General features: G+C 49.6%; 1 protein-coding gene across 4 annotated transcripts in view; it reads right to left on the reverse strand.

Annotated features, from left to right (window-relative positions):
• LOC134358324 (SH2 domain-containing adapter protein F-like) overlaps positions 1-22,820 on the reverse strand; it is a 257,415-nt gene that overhangs the window by 43,788 nt on the left and 190,807 nt on the right. For all 4 annotated transcript variants that reach the window (XM_063070436.1, XM_063070438.1, XM_063070437.1 and 1 more), the window contains 2 exons: positions 19,584-19,743; positions 15,140-15,259 (listed from right to left, as the gene is read on the reverse strand). In XM_063070436.1, coding sequence (XP_062926506.1) covers positions 15,140-15,259; positions 19,584-19,743 — 280 coding nt within the window. The remainder of the gene's footprint in view (positions 1-15,139; positions 15,260-19,583; positions 19,744-22,820) is intronic.

The raw sequence follows: 22,820 nt of genomic DNA on the forward strand, positions 1-22,820 counted from the left end.
ACATCCACCCAAACTATATTTCTTAAGTTTGGCCGGGCCGGGGGCTATCACCCCCTATATTAAGCCGCTAACTGAAGCAAGAGTTACAAGTCCTACACAGTCCCAGGGCAGACCATTCAGGACAATATCCACCTTGGCTGGGACCTGATTTACATGTGCCGAGAGGCTGGTCTGTCAGTCGTCTTCCTCTCCCTTGACCAAGAGAAGGCATTTGTCAGGGTGGTCAGCATCTTGTTGCCCACGTCCAACTGTTGTAGAGTGCTGTTGAGTACAGTGGGTCCTTGGCAGCGCCCTTGTGCTTTGGGGGGGCGGTGTCGGGAGTGCTCCATGTTGGAGCAGTTGTACTCAGTTTGCATGCATCCATTCCTGTGCCTTGTCCGTAAGAGGTTAACGGGTTTGGTTCTATACAAACCAGGAATGGAGGTCATCCTCTTGGCTTACACCGATGACGTCCTTCTCATGATCACTGACCCTGTTGACTTGCAGAGGATGCGAGACTGCCAGCGGGTCTTCTCGGCTGCATCCTCTGCAAGGGTCGACTAGGAGAAGAGTGCGGGCCTCTTGGTGGGTCAGTGGCAGGTGGAGTCCCTACCGGAGGGGTTGAGCACCATGCACCTCCTCTACCTGCAGGTCTATCTGAGATCAATGGAGGAGGCCTGGCCAGCGAACTGGTGGGATTTGGAGACAAAGATCTCTGCCTGACTGGGACACTAGTCAGGCCTCCTTCATGCGATCTCATACCAGGGAAGGGCATTATTTATACATCAGCTGGTCGCCTCCATTATATGGTACCGACTGATTACTTTAGTCCTGCCCACTGCTTTAGTCTCCAGGACCCAGAAGAGGCTGGTGGACTCAGAGGCTGGGGCAACAGGAGGCATTGGGTCCCTGTTGAGTCTTTCAATTGCGGAAGTCGGTCAGTCGTTGGTGTGTGTGCACCCAGCTGGCGGCTCTCTGCCTCATACCCTGCAGGAGGGCAAGCGGCTTCCAGCGGGCAGAATCAGCCGTGCCGCTCTGAGGGAACTGCCTCGCTTTTACTGAGAGCTGTTGAGGGTATGGGGTCTAATCTCGTCCAGACATGGTGCTCCCATGCTGGTGGGGGATGGTGCCCTGACTGCGTGGGGGACTGGTCCCCATCCTATCACAGTGGGTGTCGAGGAAGTGGAGAAGTTCTGGCTGCGGAGGAGATCCCTAGTGCAGGGGTCTTTCCCCTGTACATCGGGGACCTCGGATAGAAGGTGTTGCATCGGGCAGTACCATGCAACAGGACTTTAAGCAGGTCCACTGATGTCCCGTCCACCTGTCCATTCTGTGCCTGGGAGCAGTCAGTGTACCACGCTGATGTGAAGAGTGAGAGGCTGCAGCTCCTGTTTGAGTGTCTGGAGGGGCTGCTGCTCACTTCTGGTTGCAGTTCACCCCCGCGCTCCTTGTATACTGAGGGGGCGGGTTGCGAGCAGAACCTGCTGGTGGACTTGCTCTGGGGCCTGGCCAAGTTGCCCATTCACAGATGTAGGCGGTGGAAAGTAGAGGGCTCTGCCAGGGCTGACTCTTCCGGAATACGTTCAAGCCTGGCTATTCTTGGAGCGGAAGCGTGCAGTCACAAAGGCTACAGTGGGGAACTTTCGGGAGTGGTAGCCCTCCCCCCCCCCAAGGGAATTGACCGTTTTGTAGATAGTAATAATCATGTTCTAATTTGAATTTATTCACTGTCTTGTAAATACTGAATGTTTATACTTTATGTATTTGTTGTGTAAATAAACTTTTATAGTTTTGTGAAACAAAGGGGTGGTACTGAGGGAGAGTCACGCTGTCAGAGGAGAGATACTAAACAATTCTTTACACTGTGGGGGGGTACAGTGGGAGGGTCACTCTGTGGGGGAGGTGATACTGAGGGAGAGTTTCACTGTGGGGGGTACAGTGGGAGGGTCACTCTGTGAGGGAGGTGATACTGAGGGAGAGTTTCACTGTGGGGGGGTACAGTGGGAGGGTCACTCCGTGGGGGGGTGATACTGAGGGAGAGTTTGTACAGTGGGAGGGTCACTCCGTGGGGGGGTGATACTGAGGGAGAGTTTCACTGTGGGGGGTACAGTGGGAGGGTCACTCTGTGAGGGAGGTGATACTGAGGGAGAGTTTCACTGTGGGGGGGTTCAGTGGGAGGGTCACTTTGTGAGAGGGGTGATACTGAGGGAGAGTTTCACTGTGGGGGGGGTACAGTGGGAGGGTCACTCTGTGTGGGGGGGTGATACTGAGGGAGAGTTTCACTGTGAGGGGGGTACAGTGGGAGGGTCACTCTGTGGGGGGGGTGATACTGAGGGAGAGTTTCACAGTGGGGGGGTACAGTGGGAGGGTCACTTTGTGAGAGGGGTGATACTGAGGGAGAGTTTCACTGTGGGGGGGTACAGTGGGAGGGTCACTCTGCGGGGGGGTGATACTGAGGGAGAATTTCACTGTGAGGGGGGTACAGTGGGAAGGTCACTCTGTGAGGGGGTGATACTGAGGGAGTTTCACTGTGGGGGTACAGTGGGAGGGTCACTCTGTGAGGGAGGTGATACTGAGGGAGAGTTTCACTCTGGGGGGTACAGTGGGAGGGTCACTTTGTGAGAGGGGTGATACTGAGGGAGAGTTTCACTGTGGGGGGCTACAGTGGGAGGGTCACTCTGTGGGGGGGTGATACTGAGGGAGAGTTTCACTGTGGGGGGGTACAGTGGGAGGGTCACTTTGTGGGGGGGTGATACTGAGGGAGAGTTTCACTGTGGGGGGGTACAGTGGGAGGGTCACTCTGTGGGGGGGTGATACTGAGGGAGAGTTTCACTGTGGGGGGGTACAGTGGGAGGGTCACTCTGTGGGGGGTGATACTGAAGGAGAGTTTCACTGTGGGGGGTACAGTGGGAGGGTCACTCTGTGTGGGGGGGTGATACTGAAGGAGAGTTTCACTGTGGGGGGTACAGTGGGAGGGTCACTTTGTGAGAGGGGTGATACTGAGGGAGAGTTTCACTGTGGGGGGTACAGTGGGAGGGTCACTCTGCGGGGGGGGGGGTGATACTGAGGGAGAGTTTCACTGTGGGGGGCTACAGTGGGAGGGTCACTCTGTGGGGGGGTGATACTGAGGGAGAGTTTCACTGTGGGGGGGGTACAGTGGGAGGGTCACTTTGTGGGGGGGTGATACTGAGGGAGAGTTTCACTGTGGGGGGGTACAGTGGGAGGGTCACTCTGTGGGGGGGTGATACTGAGGGAGAGTTTCACTGTGGGGGGGTACAGTGGGAGGGTCACTTTGTGGGGGGTGATACTGAAGGAGAGTTTCACTGTGGGGGGTACAGTGGGAGGGTCACTCTGTGTGGGGGGGTGATACTGAAGGAGAGTTTCACTGTGGGGGGTACAGTGGGAGGGTCACTTTGTGAGAGGGGTGATACTGAGGGAGAGTTTCACTGTGGGGGGTACAGTGGGAGGGTCACTCTGCGGGGGGGGTGATACTGAGGGAGAGTTTCACTGTGGGGGGCTACAGTGGGAGGGTCACTCTGTGGGGGGGTGATACTGAGGGAGAGTTTCACTGTGGGGGGGGTACAGTGGGAGGGTCACTTTGTGGGGGGGTGATACTGAGGGAGAGTTTCACTGTGGGGGGGTACAGTGGGAGGGTCACTCTGTGGGGGGGTGATACTGAGGGAGAGTTTCACTGTGGGGGGGTACAGTGGGAGGGTCACTTTGTGGGGGGTGATACTGAAGGAGAGTTTCACTGTGGGGGGTACAGTGGGAGGGTCACTCTGTGTGGGGGGGTGATACTGAAGGAGAGTTTCACTGTGGGGGGTACAGTGGGAGGGTCACTTTGTGAGAGGGGTGATACTGAGGGAGAGTTTCACTGTGGGGGGTACAGTGGGAGGGTCACTCTGCGGGGGGGGTGATACTGAGGGAGAGTTTCACTGTGGGGGGTACAGTGGGAGGGTCACTCTGCGGGGGGGGGGGTGATACTGAGGGAGAGTTGTCCTACAGGCAAGATATTAAACTGTCCCTGCCATGACGTTAGGATTACTTAGCTTCATTTCAAGAACAACAGAAAAACCCTGAAATATCTATCCTCTCCATCAACGCCACTGATAAATTATCCACTCTCATTATGGGAATTTCAATAAGGACACAGCAGAGAGTTATTAAGTGTAAATCAATGGTGGTGAAGTGGGATTTCACTGGCAGTTTCTGTGTGTATGACATTGTAATCACACCAGCTTTTGAGTCTGGAGCACCAACACCACAGGGCAGTGGAGACTCTGCTCAGTATGAGACAACGTGCACCAACCAGATGGGCATTTACAACAACCCACCCATTCCACGGTTAGTATTTCTGAGCTGCCGTTATTTTTAATTGATAGCTTTTTTCCCCTCTATTTAATTACTTTAAATCCACCAGCTGCTGTAGTGGCAATCTCTCCTAAGTCATTGTATCCAAGGCTGATACTGTACAAGACTTGGGGATCAAACTCTAAGTCCAATTTACTTCACATGCACAACTGATACGTATCCATGCAATGAAAATATCCTTGCAGCAGTGTCAAGTAATCAGATAGAGTGGAGACAGAGACTTAGCCACGATTTTGCTGAATGGCATGACAGGTTGAGGGGCTAACTGGTGAGATATTTTTATATTCTAATGTTCTGGTTCCATCCTTGTAAATATCTTTCTTTAACACAAGAGGTTCTGCAGATGCTAGAAACCCAGAGTAACACATGTACAAAATGCTGGAGGAACTCAGCGGGTCAGGCAGTGTCTACGGAGTGGAATAAACAGGCGAGGCCCTTTCTCGGGACTGGAAATGAAGGTGGGGGGTGAGAAGTCAGAATTAGGGGGTGCTGGGAGGGGAAGCATTACAAGCCTATCAAGTGATAGGCGAAGACAGGTGAGGGGGAAGGCAGGTGGGTGGGGGAGTTGGGGATGAAGAAGCTGGGAGATGATACGGGAACGGGCAAAGGGCTGAAGATGGAATCTGACAGGAGAGGAGAGCGGACCATGGGAGAAAGGGAAGGAGGAGGGCCACCAGAGGGAAGTGATAGGCAGGTGAGGAGAAGGGAGGGAATGAGAGGGTAACCGGAGTGGGAAATGGGAAAAGGGAGTAGGGGAGGAGTAGAATTTACTGGGAGAAATCGACGTTCATGCTGTCAAGTTACCCAGACATAATATGAGGCAAAAAGGGTCTAGTGCTTTCCCGGCATAGATAACAAATCAACTCTTCACAGGCTTCCAGCTGGGTACAAGTGTAGAGTTTAACCAACACTTCAATGTCAAACTCTGCCATCTTCATCAGAGATGATGCCTAGGCATGTCTAGTCCAGTAATATTTATACCCCCGTCACCCATCCCTTCTGATTGGTTCAACCTCATCCAATCAGGTTTCCGCTGTCCCACTTTGTTTACAATCAAATTCCAATTCTTACTTTAGAGCGAGACATTTGTCTTCGTTAAAATTCTTTCCCGCTACTTTTACTTCAATGGCTTCCTTTACCAGGCGGCTCCAAAAGCCAGTGGCATGGCCAGTAGTTTTGCGGCGTTGAAGTCAATCCAACGTGAATGCAATGTTCTGCCACCAGCAAGTTTTCCCGGTAACCCAAACGGATAGACCTCCTGTGTGCCTTGACGCAGGTTTCCACCGTGCTGATATAAGATGACCTAGGACTCAGGGCAGCTGGCAATTACAGAAGCCCAAGAAGAGATTATTCGTAATATGAGGTGTTCCTCCTACACCTGACAGTGGCCTCATGTGGCAATAGAGGAGGCTATGGACCAACATGTCAAGATAGGAATCATCATCATCATCATCAGGTGCCATGCCCAGTTTGAGCTTTGACTGCCATGGCCCACACACTCCTGTTTCGGGTCAAGTGGATCAATTCATTGGTATTCATTTCCAGTTCTCTGGCGGCTGTCTCCATCATCATTTGTCTTTGTCTTCCTCTTGCTTTCTTAAAATGGGAATAGGGAGTGGAATTACAGATCATTCCTTGCACTGTTTTCCATATGAGATTGAGCCCCAAACTGTGTGCAGAACTTTAAAAGCAGTCTGATCCAGATTCATATTTGGTGAAACAGTGATGGCACCTCCATTAAACTGGGACCAGAAAAAAAAAACAGAACTTCTAGAGACTGGGAAAGAAGGTAGACTTTCTTAAACGAAGGATCCCACTGTCCATCTACAATCCTCAGTTGCCGGAGCAGGAGAGACAGTCATTCCCTCTGACTGTTCACCCTTTAATAGCTGGGGCAAGTGGTTCAGAGAGGGCACAGATCATCAAATTCAAGGGCACCTCAACCTGTCGGTTACCCTCGCCATCAGCCGTGTAATTGCCCGAAGGAGAGGCTCTGTAATTACTTGCCCAACCCTTTCGGTTACACCATCTGAGTGGCTATAATTGTATTTTAAGTAAGTAATTTATATGCAAACTGCATTCAAGACAGGCAGCTGGTATCGGAATAAAATCTGCATATATCTCACATGGTAAATGAGAGAGGGAGAGAAATATAGGGGACAAGGAGAGGGTAAACAGAGAGTGAGAGAAAGAGAGAGAGGAGAGAGGAGGGAGAGAGAGGGGGGGAGAGAGAGGGAGCAAAATGGTGGGGGGGGGCGGAAAGAAAGAGCAGAGGTATGAGATCCAGTGTGATGGTGAGTTAAAGACAGAAAGGGAGGGAGAGGGGGAGAGAGGGAGGAGAGGGAGAGAGAAGGAGGGGGAGAGAGAGCAAAATAGGTGGGGAAGGGGGGGGAACAGAAAGAGAGAACAGAGGAAGTATGAGATCCAGTGTGATAGTGAGAGAGTGGGAGTGAGAGAGAGAGAGTGAGAAAGAGAGTAAGAGAGAGAGAGAGCACAAAATAGGGGAGGGGGGACAGAGAACAGATGAGGTATGAGATCCAGTGTGATGGTGAGTGAGAGTGAGGAGTGTGTGTGAGAGAGAGAGAGAGAGAGAGAAAGGGAGGGAGGGAGGGGGGACAGAAAGAGAGAACAGATGAGGTATGAGATCCAGTGTGTTGGTGAGTGAGTGAGAGAGAGAGAGAGAGAGAGAGAGAGAGAGAGAGAGAGAGAGAGAGAGAGAGAGAGAGAGAGAGAGCGGGAGAGAGACCTTAAGACATAGGAACAGAATTGGACCATTCGGCCCATCAAGAATGCTAAGGGATAATAAATCATGGCTGATTTATTATCCCTCTCAAACCCATTCTTCTGTCTTCTCCCCCTCACCTTCAGCACCCTTATAATCTAGTTCCTATTAACCTCCACTTTAAATATAGACAATAGGTGCAGGAGTAGGCCATTCAGCCCTTCGAGCCAGCACCACCATTCACTGTGATCATGGCTGATCATCCACAATCAGTACCCTTTTCCTGCCTTCTCCCCATATCCCTTCACTCCAGTATCTTTAAGAGCTCTATCTAACTCTTTTTTGAAAGAATCCAGAGAATTGGCCTCCACTGCCTTCTGAGGCAGAGCATTCCACAGAACCACAACCCTCTGTGTGAAAAAGTTTTTCCTCAACTCTGTTCTAAATGCTCTAGCCCTTATTCTTAAACTGTGGCCTCTGGTTCTAGACTCCCCCAACATCGGGAACATGTTTCCTGCCTCTAGCGTATCTAATCCCTTAATAATCTTATATGTTTCAATCAGATCCCCTCTCATCCTTCTAAATTCCAGTGTATACAACCCCAAGTCGCTCCAACCTTTCGACACTTGACAGTCCTGCCATGCCATTAGCTTCCTTCACTACCCGCTATACCCACATGCTTACTTTCAGTGACTGATGAACAAGGACACCTAGATCTCGTTGTACTTCCCCTTTTCCTAACTTGACACCATTCAGATAGTAATCTGCCTTCCTGTTCTTGCCTCACATTTATCCACATTAAACTGCATCTGCCCACTCACCCAACCCATCCAAGTCACCCTGCATTCTCGTCACATTCTCCTCACATTTCACACTGCCACCCAGCTTTGTGTCATCTGCAAATTTGCTAATGTTACTTTTAATCCCTTCATCTAAATCATTAATGTTTATTGTAAATAGCTGCGGTCCCAGCACTGAGCCTTGCGGTACCCCACTAGTCACTGCCTAAAGACCCAAAGACTTGGCCTCCACAGCCATCTGTGCCAATGAATTCCACAGATTCACCACCTACTGGCTAAAGAAATTCCTCCTCGGGCAGAGTGAGGGAGACAGAAAAGAACAGAGTACAGATGTGAGCGGGGAGTGACAGAAATAAACTACTACAACGATCGAGAGATGGAGGAGCTGAGAGACTGCGGGGTAAGCAAAATAAAACAAAGTGTATCTTTTAACTCAGAAAGCACAGGAGAGAAGCTAAGACAATCTTTCAGCTCAGATAAAACACCGTTTAGATAAAAGCCAACATCCCTTTGGCATTGCTATAAATTCTTGAAAGAGAAACCAGATTGAACCAACACGCCTCTTAATACAGGGCACAAACCACTGCAACTTGCACATAAATTAATTTCAGAAGCCATAACCTGTGTTATATAAAGCTTATTAATTTCAATTGGATTCCCTCAATGTGCCGGCATCTGATACTAGGGAGCTTCATTAAAGATGCATTACTGATGTGTTTAGTGTAAACCATCAAGACTGAAGTAGATTTCATTCAGAACCTGGTTGCCTGCTTCTATTTGTATCAGTCTGCAATCACACAGGCTTAAGCTGGGGAGTTCAGTAGCCACAGGTCAGAAAAGGAGACCTGAGACAAAAGGCTGTCAGGACAGTGTCCGAATCTTCTGGGAAATGAAGAAATTCTAGAGTCAAGGTATCAAAATGGAAAGGGAGGCGGAGGGTCTTACAACATTAAAGAGGTATAAGATCTATGTAGAGATAAAGTGATCCAAGAGTCAAAGGGGTTCAAGGACAGTAGTTGAGGGGGGAGGGATGTTCCGGGGCAGGAAATGGTTCCTGGAGGAGGAAAGAGATTCTAAGTAGGGGGTCCCAGGATGAAGTGGTCCCAAGGCAATACAATGGGTGTCAGTGTGTCAAAGGGGATCTGAGGATTAAAGTGGTGCCTGTTCGGTGTCACAGTGAGGAATTCTAGAACTAGAGGTCATCGGTTAAAGGTGTAAGGTGAAATATTTAAGGGGAAGCTGAGGGGGAACTTCATCACTCAGAGGCACTTGGCAGATGGGCTGGTACTTAAGGACTTCCACATGAGTGTGACGTTAAAGACAAAGAGTAGCTTTATTTGTCACGTTTACATCAAAATATTGAAATATACAGTGAAATACATTGACAGAGGTATAGAGCAAATGCAAGCAGGCTTCTCCCACTGGGGCTGGGTGGGACTACAACCAGAGGTCATTGGTTAAGACTGAAAGGTTAAAAGGTTAAGGGGAAACTGAGGGGAAACTTCTTCACTCAGAGGGTCGTGAGCATGTGGAACGAGCTGCCAGCACAACTGGTGCACGTGAGCTCGATTTCAATGTTTAAGAGTAGCTTGGATAGGTACATGGATGATAGGGATATGGAGGGCTATGGTCCTGATGCAGGTCAATGGGAGTAGCCAGTTTAAATAGTTTAGCATGGACTAGATGGGCCAAAGGGCCTGTTTCTGTGTTGCACTTTTCTATGACTCAATGACTCTAAAGGCATCGTTTAGCATCAATGACCAACACACTCCAAGGATTTGCTGGAGGTATTGCCACGCTTCCAGCGCCAACTTACTCACCCTCACCCGCACATCTTCCTGCAGAGGAAATCCAGGTGGTCAAGGGGAGAACATACGAACTCTCTGCGGATGGCGTCGGGAATTGAACCTGATCGCCGGTGCTATAAAGCATTGCACTGACCGCTATGTGCCCGTGCCGCCTGTTAGATTGAACACCATCTTGTTTGCGTGTAACGGATCCCATTACACAATGTCGAAGAGGAGCAGTGTGAATTGTACCAAACTGGTCATCGGTGGGGGGAGAAGATGGCAGCGCGCCGCGCGTGCGCAGCTCTCCGGTGAAAAATGACGTCGTATCTGTTAAATAGGGGCAGTGGACAATTCTGATTTGATGGAGAATGGACGTGAAATCACAGAGGAACATCTAGAGAAATTTCTGAAACGCCCGTCTGCTGCTGTCGTTGCTGTGTGGTCGGGAATCTTTCGGAGGGTAGGCTTCAAAATCCCCGGCCTTGCCTGCTTTTGGCGACCGAGAAGGAGGTCGAATCGTTCGGATAGTGATGGCGCTCAGTACTCGGTGTCGGAGAGCTGATCAGAGCTCGAAGTTTTCGGATGACTCAGAGTCGGATTGTGGTCGGCATGGCAGGGAGAGTTTTTCTTCCTTCTCCCGTCTGCGTGAGATGTGGGACATTTGAAAAGCTTTGAACTTTACTGTGCTCACGGACTTCTTCATCAAGTTATGGTATTGTTATACTGTTTGTAACTATATGTTATAATTATGTGGTTTTGTCAGTTCTTTCAGTCTTGGTTTGTCCTGTGTTTTGTGATATCACCCCGGAGGAAATAATGTATCATTTCTTAATGCATGCATTACTAAATGACAATAAAAGGGGACTACATGTCTTCATAATCTAATTATCACCACATGGGATTTTCCTGTACACAGATTCAGAAAAAGCCTGCTTGCATTTGCGCTATCTATACGCCTCATAATTTTGTACACCTCTATCACTGTATTTTGCTGTACATCTCGATATTCTGATTCGGATACCTTGTTTCCCACAGCGCAGCAGTGATTTACATTTATCTTGTTGGCTGGAGACTCTGGGAGTGGTGAGATTGTCTTCTTTGAGACTGGATAAGGATTCAGGCTGAGGGAGCTACACAGCTGACTGTCACTGATGCCTCATGTATTATTCCACTGACTGTTCAATAGTAATCATGCAACTTACAGCAGATTGACGGCTCAACAATCCCAAACCATCTGAGGTATGTCAATGGAAGTTAGAACAGACACCGTGAGAGAAATGAATTGGGAGCAGACTTATGATTTACAGGCAGCTGCATTAGTGGATGCCGATCAATGCCAAATTGTAATCTTAGACAGCAAAAATACTTTACACAGATTGGAAATCTGTTCCAATTATTAAACATCCCACAGAACCTCTCAGCTTTACAGTACGCCAGCGCACCCCAGCTACCAAATGGCTTTATTGGGTGAAGCCTTTGAGGCACTGATTTTAAAATGTTCCTCCTCATTTCCAAAGGCCCCGACTCTGCTGCCCCTCCAACTCCAAGTACAGGCTGATGGGCCGAAGTGCCTGTTCCCGTGTTGCCTCTCTCTACCACCAATAATTACTCACAGTTTTGCCAGGTGACCTCTGGCCCCACTCCTGCACCCCTCCGCCTCAGCAGCTTGAGGTATTGTGGTGACCTGAGGCCAGCTGACAAGCAAAATGGGGTGGTACGGTAGTGTAACAGTTAGCGTCACCCTAATACGGCACCAGTAAGCCAGGTTCTCTTCCAGCCGTTGTCTGTAAAGGGCTCTTATGGTCTCTCCGTGACCAATGGGGCTTCCTCTGGGTGCTCCGGTTTCCTCCCACAGTCCAAAGATGTACCGGTTAGTAGGTTAATTGGTCACATGGCTGTAACTGGGTGTTTTGAGCCGGAAATACCTGCTATTGTGCTGTATGTCTAATTAAGTAAAATGGCCCCTCAACAACTCATGAGGTGATGTCCCCATTGATCATGTGACCATGTTCTCCTTCCTGCCTCAAGGAGGCTAAATCTCCACTCTGGCCCGGGCCTAACCAGGGATTAGCGTCAAGATTGTGAAAAGGGAGGTGAGATTTGGGATTGAATGGAACAAAGGGGGATCAGATTATTATTGTTCCCTTGTTCATTCAAACCCTGTATTTTATTTAGATACAGCATGGTAACAGACCCTTCTGGCCCATTTACGCCCATCTGAACAATTAGCCTACTAACCCGTAAGTGGAATGTGGGAGGAAACCAGGGCACCCGGAGGAAAGTCACATGGTCACCGGGAGAATGCACAAGCTACTTACAGACGACAGTGGGAATTGAACCGGGGTTGCTGGTGCTGTAACAGCATTACACTAGCCGTGGTCTGGACGAGTGAATGAGACTAGGACCTGGACTTCTCTGACACTCCCTGAGTTAAGCAACCCACAGTCAGGCATGAACTGAAGTCACTAACTAAACAGCCCTGAGAACGTCATCCCTTCACTGTTACCAATCTCTGCCTTACCCTGGGGGATCTTCATCTCTCTCTGAAAGGTCAGGGGCGGCAGCAAAGTACCAAACGGAAGCTAATTGCTGTTCAAGGAGTGAAGGACAAGGGAGGTAATTCCTGACTTGGGCTATCTGGGGACAGAAGGAGGGGGGGGAGAGGTGAAAGCATGGGACAGCGACTGAATCCTGAACACACAGACACCGGTCCCCATCTCTTTACGCAGTGACATGATATTACCTCCCCACGCTCCTTAAATATGCTTTTCAATTTTCACCGAACCACTGTCATTTCACATTTAGCTCACAGGCAACGAGGATGGGGATGCACAGGAGCTCACGTAGCCCCTCAAAGCAACACAGGGCTGAATTGTCAGCTCTTGTATACAGTCCTGTAAGCATGATGTGCTGTCTCCTGAGAAAATGCCAACCGATCGGTTGCTGGTCTCTTGGGAGGCAGAGCAGACAGCAATGTAATTCCCATTTTCTAATAACTCTGGGAACTGCTGTCTTTGTTAATCCGCGGGATGGAAATCAAAATAAATGACTGCACCAAATATTAATATTTTCACATGCGTTTATATCTATTTCTGCAACAGCCATTACCTGTGGCAGAGAAGGAAGCGGAATAGCACACACATACAAAATGCTGGAGAAACTCAGCAAGTCCAACAGCATCTATGGAAAGGAATAAAGAAATGGCCTGAAATACCAACTCTTTATTTCTTTCCATAGATGCTGCCTGACCAGCTGAGCTCCTACAGCATTTTGTGTGTGTGTGTGTGTGTGTGTGTGTGTGTGTCTCGATTTCCAGCAGCTGCAGAATCTCTCGTCTTTAGTTTTCTGAAAAGAGGGTATACAGGATGGAGTTGAGGCAAATTAACTGAAGGTGGAAAGTATTGATGTAACCCTTCGTTTAAAAGGCTTACTTTGACATTTTGTTTGTAAAACAGGACCATGAGACCATAAGATATAGGGGCAGAATTAGGCCATTCAGCCCATCGAGTCTGCTCTGCCATGGCTGATTTATTTTCTCTCTCAATTCCATTCTTCTGCCTTTTCTCCGTGACCTTTGACACCCTAGGTACATGGATGAAAGGGGTGTGGAAGCTATGGTCCAGGTGCGGGTCGATGGCACTTGGCAGATGGGCTGGTACTTAAGGACTTTCACATACTGATATAAAGAGGTTTCCATTATACAGCTGGAGAAAGGAAATGATCAAATGAAGTTCGGAAGAAGCTCTAACATTTGTAGACAGTGACTACCCTCTGGTATCACAAGCCATTAAAGTGCAGGAAATGTCTTTCTCTTAAAGCACTCTGTGCTCCCGCTCTATAGGATGAATCTGCTGAAGTTACAAACCTTTCTGACCAACAATTAAATTCCAAATATTCCAGGCCAAATTACTTACATGTCAGGGCACTAAAGGCAGCTGGCTGCTCTCTGGCCCTGAAATAACTCGTGTATTTATTTACTTACAGACCATCATCATCATGTGTCGTATGATGTAGGTGATTATCACCTTTAACCACAACTGTTCTTGGCAAATTTTTCTACAGAACTGGTTTGGCATTGCCTTCTTCCGGGCAGTGCCTTTAGAAGTGGGTGACCCCAGCCATTGTCAATACCCTTCAGAGATGGTCTGCCTGGCGTCAATGGTAGCATAACCAGGAATTGTGATATGCACTGGCTGCTTATACGACCGTCCACTATCTGATCCCATGGCTTCAGGTGACCCTGATCGGGGGGTGGGGGGAGGTGGGGGTTGGTTAAGCAGGTGCTACACCTTGCCCAAGCGTGACCCGCAGGCTAGCAGAGGAAACAAACATCTTATACCTTATTTGGTAGAGATGTAACTCCACCCTTCCACCCTGTATTTACAGATACAGCACGACAACTGGCCCTCATGGCCCAGTGAGTCCACGGCACTCAGTTACACCCTGTGGAGGTAAAGTGACATTGAAACCCTCCATCAGGAAATATCGTCTCCCTTTACCTACATAGATGCTGCTCAACCTGCGAGTTCTGCGCTGAATGGATTTACAGTTCCCAAAGCTGGATGAGTGGGGAAGAAATTGGGTGGGGAGGGGTGTAATTCTGGGATTATTGAATAAAAATAGTCTCCAGTCTCCCCTCCACCTCACCTAGGGTGGGGCAACTACTGAGCAGGCTGAGACAGAGGAGTTTCTACAGATGCTGAGGTACTGAAAATCTTGTGCAATACACAGTGTGTGCATTATACATGTGTGTGTGTGTGTGTGTGTGTGTGTGTGTGTGAGCTCCAAATCATAAACACAGCAAAATCTGCAGATGCTGGAAATCCAGAGCAACACACACAAAATGCTGCAGGAACTCAGCAGGTCAGACAGCATCTATGGAAATCAATAAAAAGTTGATGTTTCAGGCCAAGACCCTTCATCCGGACTGGAAAAGAATCTACCAAAAGCCATCCATACGTAAACAAAACTGCAATGTGCAAAAGAAGACAAGGCATTTACAGGAAAAAGTAAAGAAATACAATAGCATCTATGAAAAACCATAAACAAAAAACTTCCTTTCCAGTCTTGCTGAAGGGCCTTGTCCTGAAACGTCAACAGTTTATTCTTTGCCATAGATGCTGCCTGACCCGTTGAATTCCTCGAGCATTTTGTGTGTGTTGTTCTGATCTCACTACATTACTGATGATGACATGGGAAACACTCAGCCGGCAATCCTGTCCCCATCCCATCCCATCCCAACCCAGCCTCCACCTACTCTTTCTCCTTCCCCCGATCTGAGCCCTCCACCATCTCTCCACCCTGTCCCTGTCCCTGTTCCAGGTCCCGAGCCCACAGGAGGCGACCTGTGGTACATAGCTACATCTCTGATGGTGAAGTACGCTGACAAGCCCAGTGGTGGCTGGCGGGAGGACCTGTCTAGACAGTGCTAACCCAAGACGAGTGGGAAGATGGCAGGCTCTGCACGAGGCACTTACTTCAGCGAGAGGGAGTAGTCGTTCTTGGTGGTCTCGCTGTTCCTCACCAGGTAACTGGCCTCTTTACACAGACGCAGGAGGTTCTCAGCATCCGTCCGGCTGATAGCTCCATGATACCAGCTGCAGGGGAGAGAAGATGCATTTGCCTCACTCACAATCTGTCTCCTTTGCTGAAAACAAGCTCTAAGCGGGTGTGTTAAACACCAGCCTACTGTACGTTAGAGGCCTGCACCCTGCACCAGGCTGTGAAGCTCAGTGGCCCATAACTGAAGCATTGTCACCATCATCACCAGAACACACAACCGCAGAGCCACACACACACACACAACCGCAGAGCCCCACACACACACAGACACACACACACACACACACACACACACACACACACACACACACACACAACCGCAGAGACACACACACACACACACACACACACACACAACCGCAGAGCCACACACACACAACCGCAGAGACACACACACACACACACACACACACAACCGCAGAGCCACACACACACAACCGCAGAGCCACACACACACACACACACACACACACAACCGCAGAACCCCACACACACAATCTCAGAGCCACACACACACACACACACACACAACCGCAGAGCCACACACACACAACTGCAGAGCCACACACACACACACACACACACACACACACCGCAGAGCCACACACACACAACTGCAGAGCCACACACACACACACACAACCGCAGAGCCCCCCCCACACACACACATGCAACCGCAGAGCCACACACACACACACACACACAACCGCAGAGCCCCCCCACACACACACACATGCAACCGCAGAGCCACACACACACACACACACACAAACACACACACAACCTCAGAGTCACACACACACACACACACACACACACACACACACACAACTGCAGAGCCATACACACACACACACAACCTCAGAGCCAAACACACACACACACACACACACACAACCGCAGAGCCATACACACACACACACACAACCTCAGAGCCACACACACACACACACACACACACACACACACACACACAACCGCAGAGCCACACACACACAACCGCAGAGCCATACACACACACAACCACAGAGCCATACACACACACACACACACACACACACACACACACGCACACACAACCGCAGAGCCACACACACACACACGCACACAACCGCAGAGCCATACACACACACAACCACAGAGCCATACACACACACACACACACACACACACACACCGCAGAGCCATACACACACACACACACACACACACACACACGCACACACAACCGCAGAGCCACACACCCACACACAAAACCGCAGAGCCACACACACACACACACACAACCTCAGAGCCACACACACACACACACACACACACACAACCGCAGAGACACACACACACACACACACACACAACCGCAGAGACACACACACACACACACACACACACACACACAACATACACTCACACACAACCTCAGAGCCATACACACACACACACACACACACACACACACACAAACATAAACTCACACACACACACCAGCACGTACACACAACCACAGACACAATCAAAATTTAAAGTATATTGATTATCAAGCTATGTATACTTCACACAACATTGAGATTTGTCTCCTTAGAGGCAGCCGCAAAACAAAGAAAACCCAATGGAACCTTTTTTAAAAAAAGACCGTCAAATACCCAATATGCAGAGAGGAAAAAACAAATCATGCAAACAATATAAATTACCAAACAGCATTCAGAACTGAAGTTCACACACATCCACAGAGATACACACACATTAAGACAATCACACAGAACTGCAGACCGGGTAGACACACAGCCACAGAACCAGACCTATAGACATAGAGAGATCACACACACTTTCACATAAAACCACAGACACCAACACACATATCACCAGGAAGTGCGCGCGTACACACACACACACATACACACGCGCGCGCGCAGAGCGACAGAAACATCAATGCATACACACAACTGCACACATTCACAACACAGCATGCACATTAATATACACACAGACTTACAGAACTGCAGACAGACAGACTCACACACACAACCACACATACACCAACACATAACCACACAAGCTTCAGATTTGCATACCAAACAAGTGCACGTGCAGACACACAGAACAAGAGAAAGGGAGACAGGGATAGCTACACTCACACACACAACATATAGATAGATACACAACCACAGGCATTCACATGCCACCATAAATATATCACATGTTTACATATAGCCACCATAGAGAGAGACACACAGACAGAACTAGGCAGACACCGAAAAGGAGAGATGGGCTCACCAACACACATGACCATCGATAGGCAGATGAGAGAGAATGAAACGCACTCAGTCAGAGACACACTCACAGTACACAGAAATTCACCACAGAGGATGGGGGAGAAAGGACGGAGAGGGAGAGGGGGAGGGAGAGAGAGGGGGGGGAGAGAGAGAGGGAGAGAGAGAGGAGGAGAGGAAGAGGGGGAGAGGGAGGGAGAGGAAAGAGAGAAGGAAAGTGGGAAAGGGTGAGAGAGAAGGGAAGAGAGGGAGTGAGAGGGAAAGGGAGAGGGAGAGGAGGGGATAGAGGGAAAGCGGGAGAGAAGAGGAGAGAGGAAGAGGGAAGGTGAGGGGGGAGAGACAGAGAGAGATAGAGAGGGAGGGGGAGAGGGATTGAGAGGGAAAGTGAGATGGGGAGAGAGGGGGAGGAAGAGGGATGGGGAGGGGAAGAGTTAAAGGTGAGAGGAAGAGGAGGGGAGAGCGAGGGAAAGTGAGATGGGGAGATGAAGAGGGAAGGAGCAGAAAGTGAGAGAAGTAAAGTGGAGAGGGGAGAGAGGGAGAGGGGAAGAAGTAGAGGGAAAGGGGGAGAAAGGCAGGGAGAGAGGGGGGGAGGGGAGGGGAGGTGGAGGGGGAGAGGGACCTACATAACCACAGACTCACCAAAATGCTCAATATCACTTCTGAATTCTCCTACATACTCACACTGATATGCAGTCCACTCCCTGACAAGGACACACACTCAAGCATACATGCATACATACACACACACACACACACACACACACACACACACATGCATACACACTCACACACACACACGCATACACACTCACACACACAAACACACATACACACACACACACACACACACACACACACACACACACACACACACACACACATACACACACACACACACACACACACACACACACACACACACACATACATACACATATACAGAGCTCCAGGTGAAAGAGAGGGCAAGCCGCTGTATGAGTGTGGGGGGGCTGTATGAGTGGGGGGGCTGTATGAGTGTGGGGGGGCTGTATGAGTGGGGGGGCTGTATGAGTGTGGGGGGGGCTGTATGAGTGGGGGGCTGTATGAGTGTGGGGAGGCTGTATGAGTGTGGGGGAGGACTGTATGAGTGTGGGGGGGTTGTATGAGTGTGGGGGTGCTGTATGAGTGGGGGGGGTTGTATGAGTGTGGGGGGTTGTATGAGTGTGGGGGGGGCTTTATGAGTGTGGGGGGGCTGTATGAGTGGGGGGGCTGTACGAGTGTGGGGGGGCTGTATGAGTGCGGGGGCAGCTGCAGTGGGGAGGCTGTATGAGTGCGGGGGGCTGTATGAGTGTGGGGAGGCTGTATGAGTGCAGGGGGGGCTGTATGAGTGCAGGGGGGCTGTATGAGTGTGGGGAGGCTGTATGAGTGTGGGGGAGGACTGTATGAGTGTGGGGGGGCTGTATGAGTGTGGGGGTGCTGTATGAGTGGGGGGGCTGTATGAGTGTGGGAGGGCTGTGTGAGTGGGGGGGCTGTATGAGTGTGGGGGGGGCTGTATGAGTGTGGGGGGTGCTGTATGAGTGGGGGGGCTGTATGAGTGTGGGAGGGCTGTGTGAGTGGGGGGGCTGTATGAGTGTGGGGGGTGCTGTATGAGTGGGGGGGCTGTATGAGCGTGGGGGGCTGTACGAGTGAGGGGGCTGTATGAGTGCGGGGGCAGCTGCAGTGGGGCTGTATGAGTGTGGGGGGGGCTGTATGAGTGCAGGGGCAGCTGCAGTGGGGAGGCTGTATGAGTGTGGGGGGCTGTATGAGTGCGGGGGGGCTGTATGAGTGTGGGGGGCTGTATGAGTGCGGGGGGGCTGTATGAGTGTGGGCGGGGCTGTATGAGTGCAGGGGGGGCTGTATGAGTGTGGGGGGCTGTATGAGTGCGGGGGGGCTGTATGAGTGTGGGCGGGGCTGTATGAGTGCAGGGGGGGCTGTATGAGTGTGGGGGGCTGTATGAGTGCAGGGGGGCTGTATGAGTGTGGGCGGGGCTGTATGACTGCGGGGAGGCTGTATGAGTGTGGGGGAGGCTGTATGAGTGCGGGGGCAGGGGGGGACGTGGTCCAACACTTACGTCTGGCTGACGAGGGGCAGGTCTGCCTCCACCTTCTCCCCCAGCTCCACGCTCTGCTGCTTCAGGGATTTCAGGTTCGAACCTGACAGGCGATTGTGGTGCCACACCTTCTCCTCCTTGGGTGGGGACTGCTGAGTGCTGTCCGCCTCATCAAACTGAACTAAAGGGAGGACAAGGAGCATTTACAAATGATCAGCTTTCAGCTGGAGCCACACCTCATCCCCACATCCTCTGCCCCGAAGGCGCTTGCACACACATCCCCAGACTATTGAACTGAGGAGGCATCACACATCCACTCCTCTCCCCAGCCAGTCGTTGGGACACTGTGGTCTTGGGACAGGAACCATGGAGACATTTTCTCTGCTCTGTACACCACAGGAAAGGCATGGTTGCACTGGAGAGGGTAACAGAGAGGAATCACCAGGATATCAGAGATCCTGAAAATTTTATATACAGCATAGTTGTTGATGTGTCTCTCAATTTCAGACCTGAGGTTTCTGCAATTTTGCGTGAATCCAGATTTCGCTCGGTCAGAGGTAGTGTGTGACGCGAGTTCAGGGTGCACAGATGTGACTCTCTCTTCAGATACTGCTGAACTCTCTGTTGGTAAAGGTACCGAGCTGATTCCTGAGCAACACACACAGAAAGCTGGAGGAAGCCCTGTTATTCAGGGAGCATCTGTGGAGGGAACTCTGATTCTAGGCCCCCCGGCTAGCAAAAAAAAACATTCCTGTATCAAACGCAGAACTCTGTCGGAGCTCTGTACATTTCAGTGAGATCACCCCGTTGTTCCCCAACTCCAGAGAAAATCAGCCAGTCGGCTTTATCAGTGGGCAATATGGTAGCATAGTGGTTTGCACAATGCCTCTACAGCGCCAACAACCACCGATTGTGGTACAATCCCCACCGCTGCCTGTAGGAATTTCTATGTGCTCCCCATGACCACGTGGGTTTCCTCCAGGTGCTCTGGTTTCCTCCCATATTCCAAAGAAGTACAGTTGTAGGTAAGCTATGTTGAAGCCAGAAATATGGCAGCACTTGCAGGCTGTCCCCAGCACAATCCTTGCACTGTGTTGTTCGCTGACGCAAATTAACACCTTTCAATGTATGTTTTGATGTAAGTGTGAAAATAAAGGTCGTTTATCGACTTTCATAAGTCGAGGGATAGAGCTTAAGAGTCGCGATGTAATGATGCAGCTCTATAAAACTCTGGTTAGGCCACGCTTGGAGTACTGTGTCCAGTTCTGGTCACCTCACTATAGGAGGATGTGGAAGCATTGGAAAGGGTACAGAGGAGATTTACCAGGATGCTGCCTGGTTTAGAGAGTATGCATTATGATCAGAGATTAAGGGAGCTAGGGCTTTACTCTTTGGAGAGAAGGAGGATGAGAGGAGACATGATAGAGGTGTACAAGATAATAAGAGGAATAGATAGAGTGGATAGCCAGCGCCTCTTCCCCAGGGCACCACTGCTCAATACAAGAGGACATGGCTTTAAGGTAAGGGGTGGGAAGTTCAAGGGGGATATTAGAGGAAGGTTTTTTACTCAGAGAGTGGTTGGTGCGTGGAATGCACTGCCTGAGTCAGTGGTGGAGGCAGATACACTAGTGAAGTTTAAGAGACTACTAGACAGGTATATGGAGGAATCTAAGGTGGGGGCTTATATGGGAGGCAGGGTTTGAGGGTTGGCACAACATTGTGGGCCGAAGGGCCTGTACTGTGCTGTACTGTTCTATGTTCTATGTTCTATCTCTCCTCAACAGACAGAACCACGAACCATGCCAGAACCAATATTCACTCCTTCAGATGCACGGATATTCTTTCTTAGACAAAGAGACCAGATCGGTCCCAGTGTTACAGCTGTAGCCGTGCAAGGCCAACATGGAAAGCCATACCCACTTACAGTATTAGCTCATATTGGATCTCACATTGAAATTCACTCCATCATGGCAATGTGACCCCAGCAGGTAGCAGGAAGAGCTAGTGACCATGCCTTTGTTGAGATTAGTTCAGCATTTGATTAGTCGGGCATTCCGTGATTGGCATGGACGAAATGTGGCACATGGCCCGTTTTTGTGCTGTCAGGTCTCACCGCCGACAGAAGTTCAAAATAAATTTATTATCAAAGCACGTACACTGTATGTCACATATACTACCTTGAGATTCATTTTCTTGTAGGCATTCACAGTAGAACAAAGAAACACAATAGAGTCAATGAAAAAGACTGACAAACAGCCAATGTGCAAAAAAAGACAAATTGTACAAATAAAAAAAATCTAGTAAATAAATAATACTGAGAACATAAGTAGAGTCCTTGAAAGTGAGTCTGTGGGTTGTGGGATCAGTGCGAAGTTGTGAGTGAAGTGATCCACGCTGGTTCAGGAACCTGATAGTTGAGGGGTAATAACTGTTCCTAAACCTGGTGGTGTGTCTCAACACTTCCTGTAGGTCTTATTGGACCTAACACTGGAATTCACTCTGCAGGCGTGAAGGGTCAGGAGGGACCCTAAAACTCAGGGGGCTTCCCGGAGCCTCAATAATTTAAAATCTGCTGTGTATAAATTACCTTCAACATGTCATAAAGCTTGACAGGTAATGAAAGCACATCAACAAACATGCTGAACAGGCGTCAGCTCATTCAATTAGCATTCCTCCATCAGACAGCAGCATCTCACTACATCAAACCAGCTGCCAGGAGAGGAAATGATCACCTTGGGGAAGCCTAGCACCACAGATACGGCCTCTGATTTCTGTATAACTCAGAATATAGAACTGCCCAGGATAGTGTAAGCTCTTTGGCCCACAATGTTGTATTGAACTAATTAAACCAATGACACCTAATTCCTACTGCACATGAATCAGAGAATCGTGTGTATTATTGCTGACATACAGAACGTAGAACAGTACAGGCCTTTCAGTCCACCGCATACTGAACTAATTAAGCCAATGACACCTAATCCCTTCTGCCTAACGTGAATCAGAATCAGGTTTATTATCACTGACATAGACACTCAGGAGCCACTTTACTAAGTACAGGCGTGGAAACTGGTGTGATGTTCTACTCTTGTAGCCCATTCACTTCAGGGTTCAATATGTGATGTGTTTAGAGATGCTCTTCTGCACACCTCTGTTTTAACGTGTGGTTATTTGAGTTGCTGTCACCTTCCTGTCAGTTTGAACCAATCGGGCCATTCTCCTCTAACCTCTCTCATTAACAAGACGTTTTCACCCACAGAA

The sequence above is a fragment of the Mobula hypostoma genome, chromosome 18, assembly GCF_963921235.1.
Source record: "Mobula hypostoma chromosome 18, sMobHyp1.1, whole genome shotgun sequence".
NCBI classification, from domain to species: Eukaryota; Metazoa; Chordata; class Chondrichthyes; order Myliobatiformes; family Myliobatidae; genus Mobula; species Mobula hypostoma.